General features: G+C 36.3%; 1 protein-coding gene across 3 annotated transcripts; it reads left to right on the top strand.

Annotated features, from left to right (window-relative positions):
* Window positions 1–100: 100 nt before the first annotated feature.
* SMG7 (Telomerase activating protein Est1) lies at window positions 101–15,615 on the top strand. Of its 3 annotated transcripts, XM_010278359.3 has the most exons (9): window positions 214–343; window positions 2,929–2,942; window positions 3,174–3,316; window positions 5,317–5,898; window positions 6,006–6,128; window positions 8,068–8,294; window positions 8,382–10,306; window positions 10,473–10,617; window positions 14,979–15,615. In XM_010278359.3, the coding sequence occupies exons 3-7, from the start codon at window positions 3,245–3,247 to the stop codon at window positions 10,282–10,284; spliced, it is 2,907 nt and encodes a 968-aa protein (XP_010276661.1). In that variant the 5' UTR covers window positions 214–343; window positions 2,929–2,942; window positions 3,174–3,244; the 3' UTR covers window positions 10,285–10,306; window positions 10,473–10,617; window positions 14,979–15,615. The 3 variants fall into 3 exon arrangements, with proteins under 3 accessions (XP_010276662.1, XP_010276660.1, XP_010276661.1); XM_010278360.3 differs by lacking the exon at window positions 2,929–2,942 and having other exon boundaries at window positions 101–343; window positions 10,482–10,617; XM_010278358.3 differs by lacking the exon at window positions 2,929–2,942 and having other exon boundaries at window positions 101–343.
* The last annotated feature ends 11,235 nt before the right edge of the window (window positions 15,616–26,850 follow it).

Below are 26,850 nucleotides of genomic sequence, written 5' to 3'. Positions count from 1 at the left end.
CTCATCTGGCGGGGAATCTCCGGCGTAGACCTGTCATAGTCCACTCGAACCGATTCCTATTAACATTGTACAAAAAAAGAAAAAGAAGAAAAAAAGGTGGAAAAATATAGATAAGAGGGGGTGGTGGGTCGTGGCCGCCTGGACCAAACACCAAACCAGGAACAGGAAGAATTTATCGATGGACAAAAACCTAAGAAACCCTAGATTCCTCTCAAATCTCTAATCTCTGGCTGGCTTTATAGGAGATTTCGGTCTTCGGGGAACAGAAAAGGAGGATTCGATCAATCGGAGTATCTCGAGTTGGTCTGTTGTGGATGAGATCTCCCCGGATCTGCTCCAAAAGGTGATTTTTTTTTTCTTAAACAAAATTCTGTATGAAGTTGGAATAACGTAATCGATGTCCGATTAACAGATTAAATGAATCCAATATCGGATTTGTTGATTTTTTATTTAAAATTTATGTTTTTTATTTGCATGATTTTTTTTTTCAAAAAATACATTTTTGATTTGCTATGTGATTTTTAAATTATATGTTTTCGTGGATATCAGTGAGAAGCATAAATTTGTTACAGTTTTTAGTTTGCAAATCATGAAAAAACACCTTCATATTTGGAAATTGATGAATAGATTGCATAAAAGGGAAGGTCATTAAATTGTTAATTAAGTAATTTGGATTTTGCAGCACTTTAGGTTGGTTGCCTTACTTTTGTTTCTTGATCTAGTAATATTTGATTTTCTCAAAACAATTGCCAAAAAGTAGTTCATTGATTGTTGATTATATGATTCAACCATTTTGGGGTATTTTTTTTTTTTTAGCTTCGTGTAGTTGATTAATTCAATGTTCATAGGCTACAATAGTTGAGCTGTTGTGTTGCCATCGTCATTGTCACTACTGTGATCTTGTTAGTGCCGTCAAGCTTTTTCGAGGTTGGGGGAATGAGTTCTGCATGGTATTGCATTTTTTTGCTATAATCCCGATTCTTCGTCTAGGTGCCAAAACTTAACTGGTGGTGCCTTTGCGTAAAATTCCTTGTACTGGTTATGCTTCTTAGTTGTCTTTTCTGGTTGTTTCAAATTATTGAACACAAGATTTTATTCATCCCTTTTCCTTTTTCCTTTTATTCAAATTTATATGTTTTTTTTTGAAGCTTTCAATTTTCTCAATCATACCATCTCCCATGGGAGTGATTAACTTTATACAAGATAAAATTCCTTTTCAATTTTCTCTATTCATGACTTCAGCAGTTTTGTTATAAGGGGCAAAGAACTTAAAGGATTTTGAAGTTATATTACATGAAAGAGAATGCATCATTTTGAATTTTTGTGCATATTATGATTGTCTGAGGACTTAATGACTACTTGTATGGTTTTATCAGAAAGTGGTTAAACATTAGTTGTAGGAAAGAATATGTCGGAGAAATAAGATGGCCTTATGGGAAATTAAAGTGGATTATATGTCATTGTCAAACAAAAGGAGATATGAACAAATGATGCATGTATGGAGGGGGTATGGATCATTTGTTCTCCTATCTTCACATGAGTAAAGAATTATATACTTGAACCAGGAAGAACTTTTATAGTGTTCTTCTTGCTAAAAGAATATTTCATAATGAACAATACAAAAAGGAACTGAATTTTATATTGTTATTTTTTGAATCCTCCTCCTCCAGCAGTGACACCTAAGTTCCTGCTTATGCAAGGCTAACTTGCCAAAATGAATGCCCAGCAAGGTCTTCAGACAGGAAAGATAATGAGGATCAGTGTTATCAAATGTATCCCTGGAAGAGCCAAATGTGAAATTAAGTTTTTACCGAGAAGAAATAACATCTTCCATATGATGCTCACATAGTGACTGAAAAAAAATGTAGATTTGTAGTTCTAAAAATTTCTTGATCCAAATCATGTGTTTCGGAAAGACATAATACCAGAAAAGTTTGTAACCAATGAACTGGTATCATAAAAGTGATAACCAGTCTGGTGGTATTTATCAAAATTCATGGGGCAGGGGGGATTGTTTGGTCAAAGCCCTTCCAGTATCACGTCTTTCTGGCAGCATAGGTTTTCTCCCAAATCATAATTATTCTTTAAGTTATTGATAAAAAAATTGTTCTTTAAGTTGCCTAACTAGACGTAAGTTATAAGGAAAATATATTTCCTATTTTTGAAGCCAAAACAGTATAATCTCCCAAGGATGTTGAAATACCATATATTAATATTGGAAAGATCTCCAAAACAGTATAGAAACTTGGCTAGAACTTATGCTTTATGGATCCTCTTTACCAATATATAATATCATTTGTGCCAATTGCTTCCTTCATCTTCTTTATGGCATAAGTAGCTGGGCTGAGATCGTCTCCTAAAGAGTAAAGCCTGTAGGGGAGATAGTGATAAAAAAGGCTCTACAGGAGAGCTGCACATGTTGCGATAAATGTTGAAACCTGAGCACTGTAATTTTAGTCTTTCTTACACTACTAATTCTTTAAATTTATTTAGCCTATTGAATCTAAAATCTACTTTATGCACAACCATCTAAGATATATAGAATGTAATTTCCTTGTTTGAATGGTGACAGAACAGTGAGTAAACTTGTAGGTTAATGGGTGTAGATAGTCTCTGATTCCAGGTCCTTTGTTTGGATTATTGGGACTTAAAGGATGAATGCTAATATTGAAATGAGATATTTACTAGTTGGCATTATAGTATGATTTACTATTAAAATATTGATTATCAGGTGTTGCAGTATCTTTCAAGCATTTATAGTACTTGTTTTCTGTCAAGGATGTTTGATATTTAGTACTCAATGTGTATTTTCCCTTTCTTGGTTTGTTCAGTTTTCTTGTTTTTATCTGAATATCATACTTTGATTTCTTTTTTGTATGTAATTCTGTGAAAATTCTGTTCAAATGGATCATGATATCTGGCAAATAGCCTGCAGAGGGAAGGTATCAGGAAAGCTTTTCTTATTTGTTTTCTAGTTTTGTTAATTAATGACATCTTTGCATTTGTTCCTGTCTTTGCAAAGCTTGATCTCTTTTCTTTCTTTTTGATCCATGATAAGAGCTTCATTATTCATCACAAATGAAAAGGGTATTAGATTTTTGTTCAGGTTCATGCTATGTTTGGCATTTTCTTTAAAATTCTTGAACTTACTGATATATTGAGTTGTTATGCAGATTTAATGCTGTGTTTTGAGATTGGAGCTGTGTTCTTTGAAGTTGAAGTATTTAATAGATGCATTTGATGGATGATGACTGTTCTGATGGATAACTTGGGAGCTCCTTCATCAAGGGAGCTTGTTCAACGCCTTTACAATAAGGTTTGCCACTTTTTTCATTTTTAGGTTGTACAGATTGGACCTTTCTTATTCTAATTGTTACTTGTGTTCTAACTTAATTCTTGAAAAAACTTTTTTTTTTTTGTGTTAACATGATTTTCTTTTACTCTTTGTTACATAATTAACCAAGTTATTTGCATCTAGAAGTTGGGAGTACAAAATCATTGATGTGGACAAAAACTCAATGCTTACATTTGATTATTTTGATAGTTTTTTTTTCCATAAATCTGATTCTTTTGATAGTTAAGAATTTAAGAAGTTGCATTCAAAATTACAACTGTGTTTACACATGTTGCTAAGTATCCTTCTTTAAAGAATGTTCAACATCTTTGGGAAAGTTAACCGGAATATATTTGCCATTCTTTCCCTAAAAGATTCTCATTTGAGTTCATGATCGTGAAAATTTTATTGATTAGATTTTTTTAAAGGAAGCTCTTTGTTAACATTTCTTATTCTTAAGGTGTTTTTTCCATTAAAAAACAAAAAAAAAAAGAAAAAGAAAAACAAAGCGATGCAACATTCTTGGGGTAATTATGAGGAATATAAACCGATTTGTGCATTTGTGTTTCTGAGCCCAAAAGGCATCCAAAACATCAGCAGGCTGGTTTGCTTCACCTAATGAGTGCTTGATCTTGAAAGCTCTTTGTTAACATTTCTTATTCTTCAGGTGGTTTTTCCATTAAAAAACAAAAAACAAAAAAAAAAAGAAAAACAAAGCGATGCAACATTCTTGGGGTAATTACAAGGAATATAAACCGATTTGAGCCTTTGTGTTTCTTAGCCCAAAAGGCATCCAAAACATCAGCAGGCTGGTTTGCTTCACTTAATGAGTGCTTGATCTTGAAAATTTCATTTTTTTTATAGATATTTTTTTTAAAAGAAAGCTCCTTGTTAACACCTGTTAAGGTGGTTTACACTTCAGAAAAAGAGCTCCATCAATTTTGCATTTTCTTCTTGCTGCAAAATTAGTTATACATATAATAATTTTGAAACTTTGGTTCCTTAGTTGTGTGTTGGCAATGCTATGGTCACTTTTTGAAATTGCAGCCTATTAACTGGTACTATTTTAGTTTTTAGCAGTATGTTGTTGCTAAAGAACAGATTTTGGTAAATGACCTTTCACTGGCTTTGTTAAATACCTATTTTATTGAGCTTAATTACTGTGGAATCTGTTTTCTAATAGTTAAGCTTAATTAAAGTGAAAGCTGTTTTTCGGTGGATAATGGGAAGACTATATTCATGGCTGGTCATTCATAAGTTACTCAATGGAAGGAGTTACAATACATATATTGTATATGGAAATCTTTTTTTGAAAAGATAGTGGTTGATGGTACTAGCTCTGCAGGGGTAGTTTTTTTATAAGCTCCCCTACGTACAGCCATTTGTTGTACAGGGATGGTATTGAGTTCAATGAATATTACTTTACCTTTTTTCAATGTTTTTTTGAGAGTGGTTGTTGGCTATTTTGATGAGTTAAATTCTTTTTCTGATTATTTTTCTTTCTGCTTCGCTTAGAACACAAGTATGTTTTCTAGCTATATATGTACATATGTATATGTATAAAAAAGCATCGCCATAATGGGTGCATGTTTAAATCATCTATGTAATTAAATATTATTTATTGGCATATTCCATTGCCATAAGCTTTGAAGGCTACACGCCAAAGCTTAATGGTTTGAGTCCAGACAACTGCATTGGTTAAAAGTTCTTTTGTCTTCTATATAAAAATAGGTTACACCTGGGAATCCTGTATATATGGTAGTTGGTACAAATTCCATGCACATCTCTGGCTGTGCTTAAATTTTATGTTCCCTCATAATATGTGTCAGTAAGGGTGTGAAGACCAACACAAATATATAAATAAAAACTTGAGCAAATTTTGGTCACAAAGTATGTATAACAGTGATTGTACATTATTATCCAACTGCCGATTATTATGCATATGGCTATTTGGTAAGTTAAGACACTTCTCCTCTTTACAGAATATTGAGCTGGAAAACAGACGTCGTAAGTCAGCGCAGGCAAGAATTCCTTCTGATCCCAATGCATGGCAACAAATGCGTGAGAACTATGAGGCCATAATACTTGAGGATCATGCTTTTTCTGAGCAGCATGAAATAGAGTATGCTCTGTGGCAGTTGCATTACAGGAGAATCGAGGAGCTGAGAGCATACTTGACAGCTGCGTCCCAGAATGGGAAAGGTCCTTCTCGCCCTGATCGGATTACAAAAATCCGCTCCCAATTCAAGACCTTTCTTTCAGAAGCAACTGGATTTTATCATGATCTAATTCTGAAGATCAGGGCAAAGTATGGATTGCCTCTCGGCTATTTCTCTGAGGATCCAGAGAATCAAATTGTTCTGACAAAAGATGGGAAGAAGTGTGCTGAGATGAAGAAAGGCTTGATGTCCTGTCACCGTTGTCTAATATATTTGGGTGACCTTGCTCGTTACAAAGGAAATTATGGAGAGGGTGATTCCAGAACTCGTGATTATGCAGCTGCTTCAAGTTATTACTTGCAAGCTGCCTCTCTGTGGCCATCAAGTGGCAATCCTCATCATCAGGTTTTCCTTTTATTTGTTTTTATTGTGCATTTAGCTTCCTATTCATTTACTTGTTCCTCTGTTCTCCCTTAGTCTTCAAAACCTTTTAATTATTTGCTTTTCCCCAGCTTGCAATATTGGCCTCTTATTCTGGTGATGATTTGGTGGCAATTTATCGCTACTTTCGAAGCTTGGCAGTGGATAGCCCTTTTTCAACTGCAAGGGACAACTTGATCATTGCATTTGAGAAGGTAGTGTGCAGGGATCAGAGATTGCAATAGTGTCCTTGTGTTTGGTGATAAATATGTTTTTTTCTTGTACTTCTTGGTTAGATGCTTGCACTTCATTTTCTTGGTAGAAAATTTTATTTTCAGACTTGATGGTCTAAAGGATTTTGGATATTTAATAGTTGATATGTTAATGTCAAATTGTCACTACTTTATGATGCTAAATTGATAAATGCCACTAAATAAGTAAATATATGGCTTGAATCTATGTGATTCTTGGTAATGCTTCTCCTTGTGTGATGGCTTCTGCAACTGCAGCCACTTGTAGAATTGGCTAACAAATTTGTTGCAGATATTACTTATTCCCAATTATCTTTATGGCTTCATTGGTTGATTAGAAAAAACTTCAAGTTATTCCTTGCTTATTGGTTTAGGTTCTGAAGTCTCCAAGGGTTGAAGACAGCAAACACCAACATGTGTATTGAACCCTAGCAAAAAGAAAATTATAAAAATAAATTTAGTATATAAACCACCACAAAATGAATAATTTAGTTTAATAATATTTATCTTATTATTATAATTTCAAGGAATAAATAATATAAACAAAGTTCATAGCATTTAGCTGGATGATTTAAGTGAGGCGACCCTCTGTGGGTGCCTTGTTGCCTAGGCGTTGGCATTTGGCAACTATTGTTAGTATTGGGTGTAGTTGTCTTCGTTCTTACATCCTTTGGGCCTTTTTGTGGTAGAGACCAGAGAGGTGTGGCCATGTTATTTGATCATTCTCTTTCTCTTTCTTCTTGTCTTTTTAAAAGTATATTTTCTTCTGTTATAGATAAAAAAGGAATAGTTGTTTGGCTAGTCTAGATGACCTAAATGTCTAATTCTAGTCATGCAAAAAGTGCAGATGATTACTTAGTTGTTGCTAGTATGTTAGAATCTTATTTTCTAGCTGAAGTAATAATTTTTTAACAGTTACTGATCAAAAGGGAAAAAAACAAGAATCTTGAGATTGTACACCAATTGGTTACATTCATTAGGCGTGGTCTTTATTTCTAGGGTTTTCCACTTCCAGGACAGCAGCGTAGGTGAATGCACTGAATATTTCCACCCCTTTCTTGTTGTGTTTGTTGGTGGAGGAATATATAATGTCTGGTCACAGTTATCTTAATGTGTATTGTAAATCTAACCTGTTGGTTAGACAGTTCTAGTACCATAGCACTGTGGCTAAATTGACTTTTAAATGCATCTTATGCGGTCAATGTTATGTTGATTTTAAGAGGTAGAACAGGAAAATGAAGTTCTGTAAGCAGGTTCTAGACTGGGGCTAGAGTATGGGATATGTGACCTTATCCCTGCTTACATTATTGTTGTTGTCCTGAGCTGGTCTATGAGGTGTGACAACCTATGGACTCCATATCGTAGATGGGGGGCTTTCACTTAATGTCTGCATATGTTTTATTGGGTGGCAATCTATGACGAGAGACTACTGGAAACTCCTCATCATAGATGATGGGAGTTGATCCACATACACTGATTTTTGGTGTGTTCTTGGGTGGCAGTGTATGACTAGAGATTACGTACACTGATTGGCCTGCTTATGACCCACTCACTGATCAAGTAATCTGTACTTATGAACCTTTAGTGTGGAATATTGTATCCTATTTGGGGACATTGGATTACGTTCATTAATTGTTTAGAAGATGTTTCCAGTTCAACCCAAACGTCTTTCTGTTCTCTTCCACTTCTCTGATTTATGTAAGAAATGCTTTATTAGTGGATAGGCTCGTTATTTGTTATTTCCCACAGTTGTCTTGTAAAGGGTTGTATTCCCATGAACTTTGAATGCTGGCCCTTAGATATTTTAGAACTTTCAATTGAAAATTGTTCAATATTTGTTTCTGCTCAAATAATTATGGGTTAGCAAGAGTTGTTTTAACTTCTTATTTTTTATTTTGCACAGAACCGTCATAGTTACTCACAGCTGCCTGGGGAACCAAAATTGTCTAGTGTCAAGACAGTCCCCACGCGGGTTTCTGGGAAAGGAAGAGGGAAGGGGGAAGCAAGGTCTCCATCTAAAGATGCCAAAATTGGAGCTGTGAAGGATCAATCAGCTAATATTCCTGAGATTTTTAAAGCATTCTGTATTCGGTTTGTTCGACTGAATGGCATTCTTTTTACACGCACAAGGTATTAAAACCTTGAAAACTAGATTAATTAAGTTCTATTGGTATGGTTTTAATAATAACTCCTTTTCGTTGTGGTGACCTTTTTCAGCTTGGAAACTTTTGGAGATGTCTTCTCTTTGGTTACTAGTGATTTGCGTGAGCTGCTTTCTTCTGGGCAAGAAGAGGAGCTAAACTTTGGTTCAGATGCTGCTGAGAATGGGCTTACTATCATTAGGATTATTGCCATTCTTGTATTCACAGTTCACAATGTGAATAGGGAGGTTGATGGCCAGTCATATGCCGAAATCTTACAGCGGTCTGTTCTACTTCAGAATGCATTTACTGCTGCTTTTGAGTTTGTGGGTCACATTCTTGAAAGATGTATACAGTTGCTTGATCCATCATCAAGTTTTCTTTTACCAGGCATTCTTGTTTTTGTGGAGTGGTTGGCCTGCCGTCCTGACATTGCTGCTGGCAGTGATGTTGAGGAGAAGCAAGCTTCTGCACGATCATTCTTCTGGAACCAGTGGATATCCTTTATGAACAAGCTCATGTCATGTGGATCTGTGCCTATTGATGATAATGAAGATGAGAGTTGCTTTTTCAATATGAGCCGGTATGATGAAGGTGAAACAGGAAATCGCATTGCCCTGCCAGAGGACTTTGAGTTAAGGGGATTCTTACCACTTATTCCTGCACAACTCATTCTGGATTTTTCAAGGAAGCATTCCTTTGGTGATGGTGGGAACAAAGAGAAAAGGTCTCGTGTCCAGAGGATTGTAGCAGCAGGAAGGGCTCTTGTAAATGTAGTTCGAATTGATCAGCAGGGAGTTTATTTTGATCAGAAACTGAAGACATTTATTATTGGTGTTGCGCCTCAATTGGCTGAGAATACCCTTACTTGTTCAGAAGTAGCCAAACCTAATGGTGTGAAACAAGTAAATTCAGTGGAAGAAAATTTGAATTTGGAGGCAATGCAATCAAAAGCACAGTTCTATATGGAAGGTGAAGATGAGGATGAGGAAATTGTTTTCAAACCAACAGTGGTTGACAAACCTGTTGATCAGATGATTCCAAAGTGGATGCCATATGATACTTGGGGTCCTGTCCCACATGCTACCAATGCTGATTATGGAGCTTATGTCAGTTCAACCTCAGCCACTACCAACAATCTTTCCCTGCCAATTTCTCTGGATTCAAGTTCAAGACTGTCAGCCCCTTTTGCTAATAACATTCCCAGTCATCTTCAACCAATTAGTACAAGTGCTTCAAAGTGGATTATGGATCAGCAAGATTCTCTTGCAACTGGCTTGGCAAATTTGAGCTTTGTGGGGAATGGGCTGATTAGAAAACCAGAATTACAAGAAGGCTTTAATATTTCACAGCCACCTTCTGATCTTTCACATCTTCCACAGCCCAACATCATTGCTGGCAATATGTTTTTGGGTTCGACAAAGGCTCCAGGAACTGAGATACCATCTAAATTTGATTCAATTATGTTGCCAGGAACTAATGCTGAGAATTTTACTGTGAAGCCGTCATCAGTGTCTCATGCAAATTTGAGAAAAAGTCCAGTGAGCCGACCTGTTAGGCATCTTGGACCCCCACCTGGGTTTAGTACTGTTCCTCCTAAACAGGTGGATGACCCCATATCTGGTTCTGATTTGAAGACTGGAAATCCATTAATTGATGACTACAGCTGGTTAGATGGATATCACTTATCATCAACAAAAGAAACAACACAAAACTCCATCGGTCACATGACACATGCTTATCCCCATTATAGTGTTACAAGTAGCAGCAGCAGCAGCAGTACATCTACCTTTCCTTTTCCTGGAAAACAAGTTCCAAGTGTGCAGCTCCCAGTGGAAAACCAGAAAAGCTGGCAGGAGCATTTAAAACTCTACCAGGGACAGCAGCATCAGCTGCTTCAGCAGGGAAATAAGGAGGCTACTCCAATTCCAGAGCAATATCAGGGACAGTCTCTCTGGACAGGCCGTTTATTCGTGTGAGATCCTTATCAGAGCATAGATGGTAAGATTGCCATTTCTGATGATAAAAATGTTTTCTTGTGCTTCTGGGCTGTGGAAATGCTGTTGATTAATTTTTTTTTTCCAGTTTGATTGAGATGCCATCACAATCTCAATTCACAACTATCTTCCTAGTGTTTTGGCTAATTAGTTATTTTTCTGTTCTTGAGGTTTTGAAGAATCTATTTTGGTGAAGCCTTGTGGCCTGGTGCTACTGAATTTGGCCTCGACCTTTGCAGCAGCCTTAAGTGTTATTAAATTTCTGTTGGAGCATTGATGGTCTTGGAGTGTTGCAGGCACTTGCCTCTGAATCAGGTTTGTCATTCTTAGTTGCCTAAATTGCTTTTATCATGTTCTCTTTTCTGTCCTATTTTGTTTCTGTTGTTTTTTCCATAATTTTGTGCAAGTATTAGTGTATCTAATTTTTTTTGGGTGGTGCATCCTGCCAATTTGACCAAAAAAAAATATTCAAATTAGATTATGTTTTTTGCTAGTTAAATTCATAATTTTTTTTTCTAGTTAAATTGCACCTATAGTTATAAATTGCATATCTTTTTACCATGCAAGGTGGTATTTGTACAATGATTATCAAATTTATCATACTTAGGATAGCTGGCCTCCTTTCTCTTTTCTTGTGGCCACCAGAGAGGAAATAGTAGGCACCCACTCAAGTGTTTCCTAGGCTGTCTATTTTGACAAAAAAAGATCTTGCTAGGTCCCTATTTGAAGTAGCAAACGACAAGTATTAAACTTCAAAACAACAATTGTTTTCCCTAAACAATAAATTTCACATGAAAATCAGCAAATATCTTGCAAGAAAACTTCCTTAGTTAAGAAATCATTATGCAAAGTACACGAATAAAAGCCAGTGGATAATTGGAAAAAGAAAGATGACCTGAGGGCTAACTTTTCATCTGGTCTTTGAACCTGGGGATAATTGCCTTCAAAGACAAATAATGTTATATACATTATTGTAGAATATAGAAAATCTCAGAAATTAATATTATAATAAAAGTTTATGGAGAGAGATCAAAGTAGTGGAGTTTTTTCTTTAAGCTAAAAGAGGCAAAAAAGGAGATTGATAGAAACAGGAAAATTGGATGCTTTCACTCAATAATTTAATGAAATCTCTGTTATTGATAAAAAATAGGAAAATCGGATGCTGGATAGAAAGGAAGAAGATAACGAAAGTGTCCATGAAGAATACAACAGAGTGAAATTTAAATCTAACTGAATACATGAAATCCATGCTCATTGCAAATGATGGAAATCTCCAACCTCAATGACTTGAAAAGTGGCTGATTTATTTCTTTGAGTTCACAGTTTTTTCATTTTATGCGTTTTTTTCCTTTTGAGGTTAAATGTTCCAAGCACTCTACAATTATCAAAAAAATAATGTTCCAAGCACTTTAAACTGACAAGGAACATAAAGGAAAAATGGAACATAAAGAATGAATAATTCAGTAACTCATCTTTAATGCCAATACTTGCAGTGGCTTCACGTCCAGACCACCATGTGAAAAATTTAATGCAATTATGTGAAGGAGAACCTACAGTGGCTTTGAGCTGGAAGGGAAAAGGGTTAAAGATGGAGATTGAGTCTAGCATAGGAGCTCGGAGAATCTTTTAAAATAGAGGGGAAGTAGGGAGATAAGAGATCTTCAATGGTTTGGTTCCCTTGTTTAAAAGAAGAAACTAAATGAATGGTGGAAGGAATGAAGGTGAAACCATGTGAAGGAGAACCTACAGTGGCTTTGAGCTGGAAGGAAAGGGCTAGAGGGGGGGAGGTTTGAGTTTAGGTCTAGCATGGGAGCTCAGTGAATCTTTTGAAATGGAGGGGAACTGGGGAGATAAGAGATCTTCACTGGTTTGGTTTCCTTATTTAAAGAAGAAACTAAAGCAAAATTTGGAAGGAACAAAGGCGAAGAAGCCTCAGCAAATATAGAGCTGCTCTTGGTGGAGGAGGATCCTGTGGTTGAAGAGGTTGCTCGAAAAGCAGATGGCACAAGTTCAAAGGGGAGTTTGGAGGGCAACATTCAGAAGAAAGATATGGCTGTGGGCCAGTGGCAAGCACCACCACTCTTAAAGAAGGGGATGACAGTGACCTGTTAAGAGAATCTGATTGGACCTGAAATGATTGAGGGAACTTTACGGAAGGACCTGGGTTGACAGACTGATAAGATGAATAAAGAGGAAGGAGATGGAGACCTGGTGTTGGTGAAGAAATCAAGGGGTGACTGACTAATGGTCATCTAGTACATCTTACCAAAGTTATTTCACAATTAAAAGATGGAGTTGTTGGGGAAGGACGAAGTTGCAGAATCAAGAGAGGATCTACAGAAGAGTGTGAAAGCCAAAGTAAGAGACCAAAAGGATCCTGGCAATTGATGGGTTCTGATAAGAAGAATAAGTTGTTGGATAAGCAGAAAGTGATGCAAACAGTGATTTTCAAGGAGAGGCTGATGAAACCAGATTATCAATATAGAAGGTTTTGGGGGATCATATGATGAAAGGGGTGAGGTTATTTTTAATCAAGTCAGGCCAGTTTGGGTTTGTTCTTCCTGGGAGGAGAGGAATTTGCAAGAAAAGCCTTTGATGAGTTGGAGGCTAAATAACAAAGGGAAAGTCTTAAGAGAAGGTGGTGGTGGTAGAGGAGTCTGAAGAGGTGTAATTTGGAAGGGTCTGGGTGAAGGGTGGTCTGTATCAGAATTTGGGAGTTTTAATTTGGTTTTAGTCATGAAAGAACATTCGGGGGGTGCATCACCTTGGTTCTGTCTGTTCTGTGGGGTTGGGATGTTTTTTTTAGTGATGGTTGTAGGGTTGGGATTTTTTTTTTTTTTTTTGGTTTTGTCTGTTCTGTGGGGTGATGGCTCATCACCTTGGTTCTTTTCTTTTTTAAGTTTTTAATAAATTTTCTTTTTATTTATTAGGAAAAAAAGATGAGGGAGTGAGGACATATGCTGTTGCATTGGGTCCAAGTCGTCAATAGACTATTTTTAGTTTTCAAAAAAAAAAAAGAAAAATTCGGAACATTTGAAGGGTTTGGGAAGAGGTGCTGATGCAGAATAACTGTGAATATGTACACAGACTGACAAATGATAGTGTATTAGGACCTCATAAGATAAACATTCACCACAACTTTATGTATGTCCAGGTTTCTATCAAGGCAACTTGATGTAGCACCTTATCACCTAAGTGGATAGGTGATGTCTTGACAGCTATAATTTGCCGACTTGAATTTCATTGGTATTTGGAAAATGAATCCATTTGAGGGGGTGTGGAAGTCTTACCTATCTAGTGAAGCTATAGAGAAACTGGATCAGTAAAATCAATATTATGCAATGAGCCCAAATTGTTGGTTTCACTTGTCCTATCTCTAAAAGATCTTCTAAAAATGCAAATTTGCTAGATCCATCTTGTGTAGAACTATATGCCCTAATATGAGGAAAGATCATATAATCTTACTGGTCATCCATCTGCATTGGCTATGTGTGGGTAATGCCATGTTAATGCTGGTTTTTCCATGTCTTGGCAGATTTACCTCCTAAGGTTGGCCACGTGCAAGAACCCTAGTTGTCTTGATCCTTGGCTGTGTAGTTAATGTGGAAACCCATTTCTTTATTGGATGAATTATTGTTTTAGAAATAGATATTAATGACTAGTAGCATCAAGTTTGTTTTTTGTTACATTTGGGCACTCAATGGGAAATTTGGTTTAAGTTGTTGGAGTGAAACAACTTCCTAATTCACTTGGCCAATACAAGGACTGATAAGTGCTTTAAGTACAATAGGTTGGTATAGAGTAGGACTGTCAATAGACTGGACGCCCCTCCAATCCGTTCTGATCCATTATTCCATTATGAACCCAACCCATTTGGAAAACACTCCAGTCCAGTTCAAATCCAAAAGAAAATAATCCAATCCAATCTGTTGGACCATTGGATATTTGTTGAATCCAATTTCTACTGAAACATGTCTTTGGCGTTTGGTAGTAGGACTGGTACTTGGTAGTCTATAGTTAAAAAATAAGTTTGGATAAATTTTATCTCTTGTTGTCATTTTCCCCTTTTGACTTCTAATAGAGGTCTTTGTATCTATATTTGCTGGACTCAGTGGCAGATGTCCAATCCAATCCAATAATCCTGTCCATTGACAGCCCTACTATAGAGATGCATATTTGTTATTTAATCCCATTATGTTGTTTCCTCACATATTTGTGATACTTGCAATAAATTTCTCGCTTTGTCCCTTGTTTTTTATTGTTTTTTCATTCATCTGTTGGCTGATATTCCCATTATAAAGCAACATAGATGATTTCAATGGTGGATTGATGGGCAAGAAAAAGGACAAGAAATCAGAAGACTTCGAATACCCCATCCAAATTTCTGCAGTTTTTCTTGATTTCTATGTCAATTTCTCAAAAAAGTATTCTCTATATCTGCGTTGGTTCCAATTTGAAATGGAAAGATCTTGCTACAGTTATTACAATGCAAATTTTTCACCTAAAATAGATACATAATCAAAGAAAATATAATCAAGATACTGATTGTTTCAGGATTTAAATAAATGATTTATACATATTTTTTGTTCTGTGGCATTTCGCATGCTATCAGTAGATTTGGAGCCACTTTTTCTTCTGGTCTAATGAACTTCTTTCCTTTTGTTGTTCATTTGCAGCTTGTGCCAAGATTTCCAGACCAGAGGAGCAAACATCCTGAAGGGGTGTAATGATGAGAAAACTTCTAAAAGTAAATGCCTTGTCTGGTTGGGATTGGTTGGAGATTTAATGATTATCAAGATCTTCGATGGGTTTGGGGTGGTGTCTCATAGAGCTGGTTGAAGTGAATGGAAGTATTTGCCACAACTAGACTGTGAGAACAGTTCATCTGTTGGAGAAAGGTGTAGCCGTTGAAGGAATGTCATTAATCATTATAGTCATCACCGTCAGCAGCAGCATCAGCAGCAATAGGCAGTTATGATGTGTTAAGATAGATACTTGGAGAGAGTGTAGCTTTGCTTGATAACTTCCCGGAGCACATCATGTTGGTGGAGGGTTCCTGAAAGGAGTTTAGGTTATAATGAAATAAAATGGGACGGTCGCTGAACGGGAAGTATATGAAGAGAATAATATCTAAATTAGTATGATACTGCTAGTGGTTAAGATGCTATTCCAGGGCTTGTATAAGATTGATAATAATGTTATTGAACTCCGAATGGTTTTCTTTTGTTTCAGTTGAATCTGTTGTCCGGCTTTGAACTGTTGGTAAATTACCTAATAAATGATTGTGTGAGAAAAGTAAATAAATTGTTGAAATCCCATCTTTTTGCTTTTGTTTTTGCTACATTGCGTTTTGCGCTCTGTGTTTTGGTTTTGCGTTTGACATGAATATTTTGGGACACTAGAACCATGGTTTCTCTGCTAAGGTTCGAGTTTTCCGGCCCACGAGTTTTACAGGTACAGCGGATTCAAGTTTTCAGCTATGTTGGTGCTCTTTCATTATTCATCCTGAGTTTACGTTGTGCATGACGACTCCCCCTTTGCGAGGGGAGTTTGAGGTTTTCTTTTATTCATTTATTTTTGGCTCCATGGAATCCGAACGCCGAGCAACTTAATGCTGTTAATGCTATGCACATGCACTAGTTTTCGTTTTCGACTGTTCAACAGATGCCCAAAGGCCAAAGAACCCAACACTAGAAATTTCCTGGCTCATTATGTGAATTGAAGTGACCCAGCGTCTCCCAGAGCTGATTGATTTATACTTTAATCTGAAGTTACCCAGCAATATTAAAATTGTTGGTGGATCCTCGCCTCCCTTGTTGAAGGGCAGATTCAAATTATTGAAGTTACCCAGCACTAGCAGCACCCAGGCCGATGCTTGCCTCCCTTGCACATGTTGGAGCGAGACTACAAGGGAAGCTCGGGTAACCCTAAAAAATTGTACTATTATCCTCACAACCAAGCTCGGGCAACTGACCTCCTTCAAAACCATCAAACTCGATAGTATTCCTTGACTATCTTCAGCAAATCAAAACACACTAGCTGACGAGTTGATGGCTATTGGAGAACCACCATCCAACTCTCAACTAATCTCCTACACTTTGAACAGTCCTGAATCTTGATATTGATCTTGATGCCTTTGCGACCATTGTTATGGCTCGAACTGATACTCTCTCCTTTGGTGACTTGAGTGGGATGCTGTTTACCCATGAACTGCCCCTCAATAGATCTCATCCATCACAGATTCAGTTATGTCTCTGCAATTGTGGCTAATCATTCTCAATACAAGTTTTCAGTCACTCTCAGTCTCAATCTCCGGCTTCTGATTCTCGTAAGAATTCTAAATATGCTAAAAAACCCTTCGACTCAGCCGAGTATTGTAGGTGGTTGCTTGCACTTATTGACCATACAAAGAATCAGAAGAAAACCTCTTCTACCACTTTCATGGTCATCTCTACTAACAAGGACTCTGATGCTTGGTTTTCTGACTCAGGAACAACAAATCACCTTACCAATGATCTCCGTCATCTGCAAGTTCACTCCAGTAAAATGGTTCTGATCAAATCTACATAGGTAATGGAGTACCCGAGTAAGTTCGGTAATCGAACATATTGCTTCTACTCACATGCCATCTGCCTCTAGATCTTTACACTTGAAAAATGTTTACTATCAAATTGAATTATATTTCTGTTTCTGAATTTACAAATGCAATAACGTGTTTATTGTATTCCAACATACTTTTTGTGAAGGATTGATTGTATGACAGGGAAAACACTTTGCACAGCAGGGAGAATAGAAATGGCCCCTATAAGCTACCCTCCACTGCACTTTATCAAGTTTATGTTGGTGAACATATACTAGTATAGACATTTGTCATCATTGCCTTGGCCACCTTTCTTATGTTGTTAGGACTAATAAATAGCCAATGTCCACGAATAAACGTTTGAGTTTTTGTTCTGTTGGTGTTGGCAAGAGTCACAAATGGTCGTACCTTTCTTCTTCAAATGAAGTGAAACCTTTACAAGTTGTGGCTATGGATGTTTGGGGTCCATCCCCTATTCCTTCAATTACTTGGTGTTTGTTGATCAGCTTAGTTGTTCATCTTGTATTTATCCATTACGACACGCAAATCTGAAGCACTTTCTACCCTTATTTCCTTTAAAACCATGATTGAATGCAAGGTTTTTAAAGACTATTTCTCAAAAAAAAAAAAGTAGCTTAAAGACCATTTGGTTAAAGCGTGCCTTTCCATGCAAAGGCGAGTTGAAAAAGAGGCGAAAAACTCCACTTAGACCTTTCCGAAATGAGCTTCCCGCATCTTTTTGGGGTTGCACCTTTTGGCAATTAAACCTTTTTTCAACCAAAAGAGAAAATACCAAAACACGGGCTGCCAGACTTCTAAAAAGCCATCAGTCCATGCAAAAGAACACGCCAAACGGGGCCAGAATTTTGGATCCATAGCTAATGTTGACCAGAAATGTACAATAATGGTAGATAGAAAAACCAGGTACCTATCAATTCATAATGGTTGCGAAAAAGTTGAAGTTGCACAAGAAGAGAGCTTCACCCGCCTTAGTTCTCTGCTCATGTTTAGGGTGAGGTGCCCAGAATTTTCATAGGAATTCACCAATTTCTTCCATTAAGGGAGGAGAAATAATCCGAATTCCTGCATTATCATTTCCAAATGGCTTTCATATTCAACTCAGAGAGAAGAAATGATGGCAATTCTCAAGAACATAAAGCTACTTATTTGAAGAAAAGTGGACAGTAAGAATAAACAGTAATTGTGGAGATGTAAAATGGTTGAAAAAATCAATAATTGCAAAAATCCAAAAACCCAAGCTTAACCAAATCCATTCGAGGCCATTAAGCTGTGATAGGTTGATCCAATTAATGTGGGTTTGGGTTGGCAATTTTGGGCTTTAACTTGAAAATGGGTACAAGCTTGAGGCCCATGTCTTAGGGTTGGGCCTTAACCTTTTTTTTTGGTAGAAATAGGAGGAGCTACACAAGACGAGGGGCGGGGGGGGGGGGGTAGCTCAGCCCCAAGCATCACAAAAATAAATAGAACTTAAGTCTCTAGGGATAGAGGGAGGGCAAAATGTTGGGCCTTAACTTGATGACCTAACAATCAAATTTTATATCTCTAATTTATTGTATAGAGTTAATAGGATTTCCAAGAGATTTAAGAGAGAAAGAGCTATTTAAAAAGGGAATGGAGAAGTTAAAAACATTGGCAATTGATGTGAGTTAAGAAAGGATTCTATTAGGGCCGATCTGAGCTCAGCCCCAAACATCACAAAAATAAATAGAACTTAAGTCTCTAGGGATAGAGGGAGGGCAAAATGTTGGGCCTTAACTTGATGACCTAACAATCAAATTTTATATCTCTAATTTATTGTATAGAGTTAATAGGATTTCCAAGAGATTTAAGAGAGAAAGAGCTATTTAAAAAGGGAATGGAGAAGTTAAAAATATTGGCAATTGATGTGAGTTAAGAAAGGATTCTATTAGGGGTGTAATCGGGCCGATCTGAGCTGGACTGAACTTTGGCATATCTAGAGGTGTAAAACGGGCGGTGCTGCCCTCCTCGGGGATAAATTGGGAGTGGCCCGACATGGCCCATGGCTTAAGCCCATGTGGGCCCGTGCCATGCCATGGGCCTGGGTTGGGCGAGCTGTAGGCCATGCCATGGGTTTGGGCCGCATCGGGCTAGGCAACAGGCTAGGCCTTGGGCATGGGCCGAACCAGGCCAAGCTGTTTTTTTTTTGACATTTTTGATTTTTTTTATTTCTTTGCTAAGTAAAACTAAAATATTTAACTTTCCTTTGTGAACTATTTGAAAAATAAGAAATCTAATAAAGAAATGAAAAATATACTTAACCAAATAAGATTTGATAACATATAAATTAAAATTTGTTTATATGAGTAAAAAATTTTTAAAGCATATGATCTAATAGTATTCCTAGGAACTTTTTTAAATTGTTGATTTACAGAATTACGTAACCATTTTACAAGCTTAGTATCTTCAGCTAACAAAAATGGCTGTTCAGCATGTATAATGTATTTTGCCAATTCTTGCATCATTTTTTCTCGAGAATATTTAAAATTTCCAAACTCCCCCCCGCCCAATTTGTGTTTGTGTTGTTTCTCTCCCTTCTTCTTCTTCTTCTTCTTCTTCTTCTTCTTCTTCTTCGTTCTCATGGATGGGCAAATGTCTGCCCAAATGGCAAGTACCACCCTTGCTACAATAGTTATTCCTACATTTTTGGCAAATAGCTCTTTTTCCCTTCCCCTAAACCTCCTCTATTTTAAATATTTTCCAAACGAGGCTAATCAACTTAATGGCCTTCTTTTCTTTCCCCTAGTATTAGTACTAGGGGTGGAAGTTCCATCAATATCAATAGCATCCATATCGGTGCTAATACTACCATGTTGCGATTGAATATTGTTGACATTGAACATGTTAGGAATTGGTTTTGGGAGGAGCCGACCATTTTTTTTTAATTCTAAAAAAATAAAAATTAATTTAATTGCACTTACCCGGATTGATGATTCGGAATCCCAACTTGATTTTAATGGTTGAAGCCTTTCAACTCCAAGAGTCTAAGCCTCCCAAATTGCTAACTTGAGAGTTGAGATACTTGAGTTGTTGTGCAAGCCTTCTTGTTGAAACTTCAATAAAGTTGAGAATTGGAGAATCAAAGAATGTATTAGAGATTGAAAAGTTGAGAGAGTATGAGAACTAGAGAAAAGATTAAGATAATTGTTGAATTGGTGTGATGAGAATGGTGGAGGATAAGGCTATATAGGAATTGAAAATAATTTAATTGCCCAAAATACCCTAAAAACTAGCCATTTTTTAGTTGTTGGGAGAGGTACTTTGGCCATTGTAAACTAATTTCACTTTACCCAAAATGCCCCCCAAAGTAGCTGTTATATAACTGTTGGGGAGTATTTGTGTCATTCTTTCTTCCTCAAAACCAAAATACATAAATACCCCCTATATAGCTGCTTATAGATGTTGGGGGGGGGGTAATTTTGTAAAAAAATCCCCAAAAAGCTGAAACTAGCCGTTGGAAACCCCCCCAATGGCTAATTCATTGGATGGGCCGAGCACAACCCGCTATAGGCCCGCAGGCCATGCCATGCCGACCCTTGGACCTAGAACCCCAGGCCTAACACTACTTAGACCAACATATCGGGCCTAGAACGGCCCGTATGCCGTTGTGCCATGCCATTCCAGGCCACGGGCGGCATGGCTTGATTTACAGCTCTAGACATGTCTTTACTCAGCTCGACTAAAATACTAATAGGTTTGAGTTTGATTTAAATTTAAATTTTCAGTTCATGGTTAAATATTTGATGAGCTCAGATTTGATTTGAAATGCTAAAAAACGAATACATTTTTTATGTTTTATAAAAAATATATGATATATTTTTATGATATAAAATATATCTTATATTATATATAAAATAAAAAAATATTTTTATATTAATGGAACCCAACAGACAAACTTTCAAGCCGAAGATTTTATTGATCAAACTTAAATTAAAAAAACTAATCAAACTAACTCCGAAGTTTGAACTGAGTAAAACCTAACTATTGAATTAGAACTAGATTCGATTGTACTTGAAAGCACCCGTCACCTACCTTCCATAACATGGGTATAAATTTGTCACTCAGTTTACACAGTGATGAAAGCGACTGCATGTATACTACTGTCTACTGCCATCACCGGCATGCAATTAAAAGTTAAAACGACCACATAACCATCACCGCTACATTCAAACAAATTGCATGTGCATGTGAGATTTTCTCAACAATTATCAACAACCACCACCACAATCACATCACTCCGAACTTTGCTACTCTTGTATCACTAGCTCCTATCTATTTCTATTACAAATTAACACCAATCTAGTGTAATTATCAATAATCATTAATTTATGTGAATACAACAGATCCGGTCATCCCTTGAGACCTACTTTTTTTTCATTAATTCTCAGTTATATATATATATATATATATATATATATAATTAGTATGATCTGATTTTTGTACTGCAAATATGCAAGCAAGATGTCTCTCTCACTCTGCACTCTCTGTACTAACTTGTCTGTGTCTGTGTCTTGTTCAAAAGTCAGTTTCATTGTGACTTTGTGAGAAGCATCTGTTCATGGGCTTGTGGTTAGAGATAGTCATGAACAAGCATCTGTTCATTGTGACTTGTTTATGTTTTCTCCACAAATTTCTCTCGACAATTTTACATATAAATATGAATAGACATCTTACATGCTGCGAGAGTCAATATTCTCAATTTCTCATTCAAATTCAAAATCTTTGATTGCTCAATCAGCTTTAGTTTCCAGTACAAACTTTGCATTAACAACATAGATAGCTAACGCGTCATCTTGATTTTGGGTCAATTTAATTTTGTCAGCACACCTAAACCATTTCTCTTTGTATGTTTTTTGGGTCTCAGAAGCAATGACCTTGTAGGTTTAATCCAGGAAATGTAAGGAAGAAGGGAAATAGAGGAAAATGAAGATGGAAAATAGGGAAGAGATAGCATGGAAGTTAGACATCTTGCAACCCGTTTTGATGAAAATCAAATTCTAGAGATGGAAGAACTTTCCATTTTGGAAGAGAACCAGACAAGTGAAAGTCATCCTTGACTCAGACCAAACCAATAAATTATGGTCTAAGAAATTCTAATATGGTTTGGGCCATTATATTGTGTTTAAGATCTCTCTCTCTCTATATATATATCATTTGATTTATGTTTTGGTCTGATTTCTGAAATTTAGAAAATTGGAAATCAAATTTTTAAATTTTTCCAAACTAAATCAGACCTTTCTTAAGTTCAGATCAAACCAAGACACCAATTTTAGTTTGAGTCAGTCCAATCTGGTAGTCTGGATCATATAATAAACACCCCTACTTGAGAGGATTTCTTGGTTGGTGAATTGATCCAATGGTGAGTTATAAGATGAGTGAATGTGAAATAAGGGAGAGAAATAATCAAGTGATACTTCTGTTATAAAAACTTAATTAATTAATAGGATAGACTGGTTGGTTAGGGTTAATTATTTTATTAAAATTAATAATGGCACATGTGAATTGTTTCTCTTCTAGTCACTCATATTGATTTGCCAAGGGTGGACAAGAATGAAGCTTTTTATGAGTCATTCAAGCTTAGCTTATGAAAATATTGATTTGACTCAATTATAATCAAGTTTTGAGTAGAGCTTGAGTCCAATATATAGGCTCGTTTGTTAATCAAGTCAAGCTCGGGTCCAATAAAACTCACCTTGTGAGCATAACTCACTTGAACATACAATCTTTAAAATTGAGACAAACTCAAGCTTAAATCTCTAGTTCGAATCAAGCTTGAACTCGAGCCTCATGAGTTTTTGGCAAACTGAACTTGAATATCCAAATATTCAACTCGGCTTATCTTAAATCCACCCCCCAGATTTTTATGCTATTAAAAAGTGAGGATAAGTTTAAAAGAATGTTAGAAAAGTGAAGAATAATTCATAATAACCCTTAAGGTAAAAGCATATCTAGAATTGCAAGTCCCACTCTAAAATTCTGTTGTTTCTTAAGTTAAAGTTGTGTCATATACTTTAATAAACAAATATAATCTAATTTTAACTTACTAACTCAAGTAAACGAAAAAACCAATGCAGCATAGAAGCCTTCAAGATGTTATATTGATTGGATTCCATTCTTCTAGACAAAGTGGGTTGTTTAACAACAAATCAAACTTAATTTAATCTCCGAATCAAATAAAAAACTAAGCCTAAATGCTTTAAGACTTATAACTTGGATGATGAGTCTCAAACATAATATGTACCCAATAACTAACTAATTTATTTATTAAACCATTCTTATTAGTTTCACTACTCATTTCATGTGAAATTCCATGCCTGCAATTCCCTATTATTTTCTTCCCTAATTGAGTAGCTGTTCCCATATTTAAATAATTATCTATTTATGCAAAAGCTATACGCATCCTGGTATAATTATCCATGGTTTTGGACCTCAACAAAACCATGCACCATGGAAAGTTGGTACTGGAAAGCCCATGACGAGGGTGATTATGGGCCAGGCATGGGCTGGATTGCGGGTCGATAACTTTAAATCATGGTTTTTAAAAGTGGACCGGACTGGACGGTCGGACCGGAAAATTGGGAATCGGTTCATTTTTCTCCAAAACCGGATTTTTGCCAAAAATCATTGATTTTGGTCAGTAAACCGTTAATCCAGACGGTTAATTGTTCAAACTGTTTGACTGTTTGAACGGTTTTAACCGTTTTTTATTTTTTTTTAAATTTTTTATTTTTTATTTGGACAGGCCAACCATTCGATTCAAATAGTCAGACCGTTCGACCTGGGAACCAGACCCCTAACCGATTCGTTCTCCTAGTCGGTTTTAAAAACCTTACTTTAAATATCTTATGTTACATAACATATATATATGTGTTTAAAATGAATTATAATATTTATATATAATATAAAATTATACATAAAATAACACACATATACACATACATATATCATAAACTTCTAACCAAAAGATAAAATGACAATGAGATATGGGCCCTCTAATCAGTTCCAAAGCTTTGAAGTCAAAATCAGCATCCACAATTATCTTTAATGGGACATTAGTACCTAACATGCCTTACACGCATTTATATACTCTAAGTAATGTCATTATAGTTTAAGAAGATGCCAAACACTACCATAAAGGAGGTTCCCTACTAATCCATGGGTACCCATGAGAGCATAACTTCATTATCTCTGTCTCTCTACATACTTGACTCAGTTGAGTGTAAGCATCTTTTCATACCGAGAGATGGGTAATATATATGTATGGAAGAGTTTGTGGTTAGATAGAGACAGGCATGAGGCAATATGCTTTTTGCAGAAAAGTATAAATAATGCATTTGTGTTGGACAAATCTGCTTTCTCTACTGCGTATTGAGATTTGAGAAATGATTCACCAACTCCACTCCCTTGCAAGTCTAGTGACACTCACCCAGCAAAAAAATAAAAATAAAATAAAAAATAAAGACTCTCTTAACACGGTTTCCCACTTGTTCCCATTTCACATATATTAAGAAGGGGATGCCTGGTTCAATCTCAGTTCAACCATGGTGAACCAGTTCCAATCAGAGAAAAGTTTGGTTTGATTGAACCCGGTTCAGCCATCCGATTTGATTTGGTTTCAAAACAATTCTTTGGATGATAAATTGATGGAATTTGGATTAGCTGAATGTGATGGCTGTTCCACGGACTGTGGAATCAATGGTAATGTTGCACATTAGTAATAAATTCATAGGCACCACTATGGAAGGTGCAGGTTCCATATATTTTATTACTGGCATAACATTATCATTGGTTCCATAACCTGCTGAACAGTCATTATGTTCAGCTAATCCTTACAGGAATTGATGATAGAAAGTCTTAATATGAATATTGAGTGAAGAAAACTTTTCCCTTGGGCTGTGTTTGATAGTGATGTAAATGCAAATATGTACGGTGGAAATCAATCATGCATCGGTTTAGGGGAATGCAAATGGGGACCGGATTAATGATGCAAAGAGGCTCATATTGGGCATAGTGGAAGAACAATGGCGGATTATCAGACCCATTTTTGTTGTAGGTAGAGACCAATGTGCCCCCCCCCCGGCCAATTGTGGTGGTAACGAATTGGGATCTGCTCCTCACACAGGGCCAGCTCACAACGATCTCACATGCACATTCTATCATGCATTGAGAACATTTCCTATAAATAATAACGTTTAATTATAAGAGATGTTCTCAATACACGGTGAGATATACCTGTGAGGTCGGTGTGAGGCACCCTGTGTGAGAGGAGCAGATCCGGTCTCGGTGGTAACTGTTCTATGTGAATTGGAACTGGGATTCAATGCAAGTAAAAATTGCCATTTTCAATACGAAATCCAAAGAATGGTTTCCTTGCATGATGAAATTCTATCATTCTTTGAAACTGAGATCCGCCATTAAAGCTGTGAATTGAAATGGTTTCGTTGCAGGATGAAATATATTAACACCTCTATTCTATAAAATGCTTGCAAAACACGACCAATATGTAATATTACTTTTGAAGAACCATGAAGATGCAGAGATGGACGGCTGATACTTGGGCGCTCCTAACCTGCATACAAAGAGAAAAGTGTAGATGCCACACAATATGAGATTCGAATACTTGGGCACTCCTAACCTGCATACAAAGAGAGAAGTGTAGATGCCACACAATATGGGATCGGAGACACCTACCTCTCAAACAAAGTGTAAGAGAGAACTGCTGAATTTGATTAGAGCTGGAACAGGTGAGAGGATATTTTCCTGTCTCAGTAATGAGCTTATCTCATGTATGTGAAGCAATTGTGAGATAGACTGCTTTTCCAACATTATGTTCCCTGTTATTGGGAACAAACAATAACCAAAATAATCAATTGAGATAAGTGCTCTTCAACACTAAAATTCATGCTCCATCAGATTTGAGACAAGTGTCTCATATTGACCAAGGATCTAACCACTTGATCATCCGATCTATACTGGGTCAAATGGATATCCATTAACCATAAATTAATCAGCTTGTCACATGGCCATTGGATATTCCAAACGCAACCTTATGGATTGGCTTCGATCTAATCCGATCCATCGACTAAAAGGGGATATTCGTACTCCATGTGGGGCTCGGTTTAGATCCTTATCGTCACTGGGCATAGTCCTTTTGCATGTCAGTTCACATCTAGTGTGGTTGGAACTTGACATTATCATTAATTATTTGCTGCTTCTTGTTTCACACACATTCACACTATCAACAAATATAATAATAATCCATGAAATGTCCCTCAATCAAAGCTTTCAAATCCTGGCTTCGAAAATTAAAACAAAAACCTTTCAAATTTCAATTAATTAATCAATAATCTAGCTAGAATTATCTGGTGCAAACTGCAGAGTACAAACCACATCAAGAACTAGTCATCGTTTTTAAAATTCCCAACCAGGAGCAGTATCTAATTGATATCCTTCCCTTTTAGCTAAAATTAGGCCATAAATGGTATTTTTTTATTATTTAAATATAAGTTTGAATCCATTTTGATATCATATCCCTTAATCACTGTGAGCTTGTTTTACACCATCAGATCTATGATAGTGTGATTGTGTCAATTGAGTGGTGGCCCAATTGGTATGCTAGCTGGGTAGTTCTAACAGAGATATGAATTTAAATCCATTGTTATCACGAGCATCATTAGTATGTTGTGTTAAAATATACAAGAAAAATATAAGGTTTAAATGATGATGATATCTTTATCAATACAAGTAATTTCTTTCCTGATATATAATATTAAAGTCAATTTTAATTCATTTTCCATGTATTCTTTTATGTAAAAGGTTTTATTTCTTAAAATAAAAATAACTGCAAAAAATACTCTTTTGGCCCTTTGGTGTCATGGTAGTTTCTTTCTTATTTTAGAAAACAAAACAATTTTACTCTGAGGAACACC

This window comes from Nelumbo nucifera, chromosome 7, assembly GCF_055504915.1.
Source record: "Nelumbo nucifera cultivar China Antique chromosome 7, China Antique-T2T, whole genome shotgun sequence".
NCBI classification, from domain to species: Eukaryota; Viridiplantae; Streptophyta; class Magnoliopsida; order Proteales; family Nelumbonaceae; genus Nelumbo; species Nelumbo nucifera.
This window is presented reverse-complemented; position numbering and strand designations above follow the sequence as displayed.

Excerpts from the sequence above, each read along its gene's own strand:
- SMG7 (XM_010278360.3), top strand. The coding sequence starts at position 3,245 with ATGATGACTGTTCTGATGGATAACTTGGGAGCTCCTTCATCAAGGGAG. Across the intron at positions 5,899-6,005 it reads GTGGCAATCCTCATCATCAG|CTTGCAATATTGGCCTCTTA; the intron begins GTTTTCCTTTTA and ends GCTTTTCCCCAG. Across the intron at positions 8,295-8,381 it reads ATTCTTTTTACACGCACAAG|CTTGGAAACTTTTGGAGATG; the intron begins GTATTAAAACCT and ends GACCTTTTTCAG.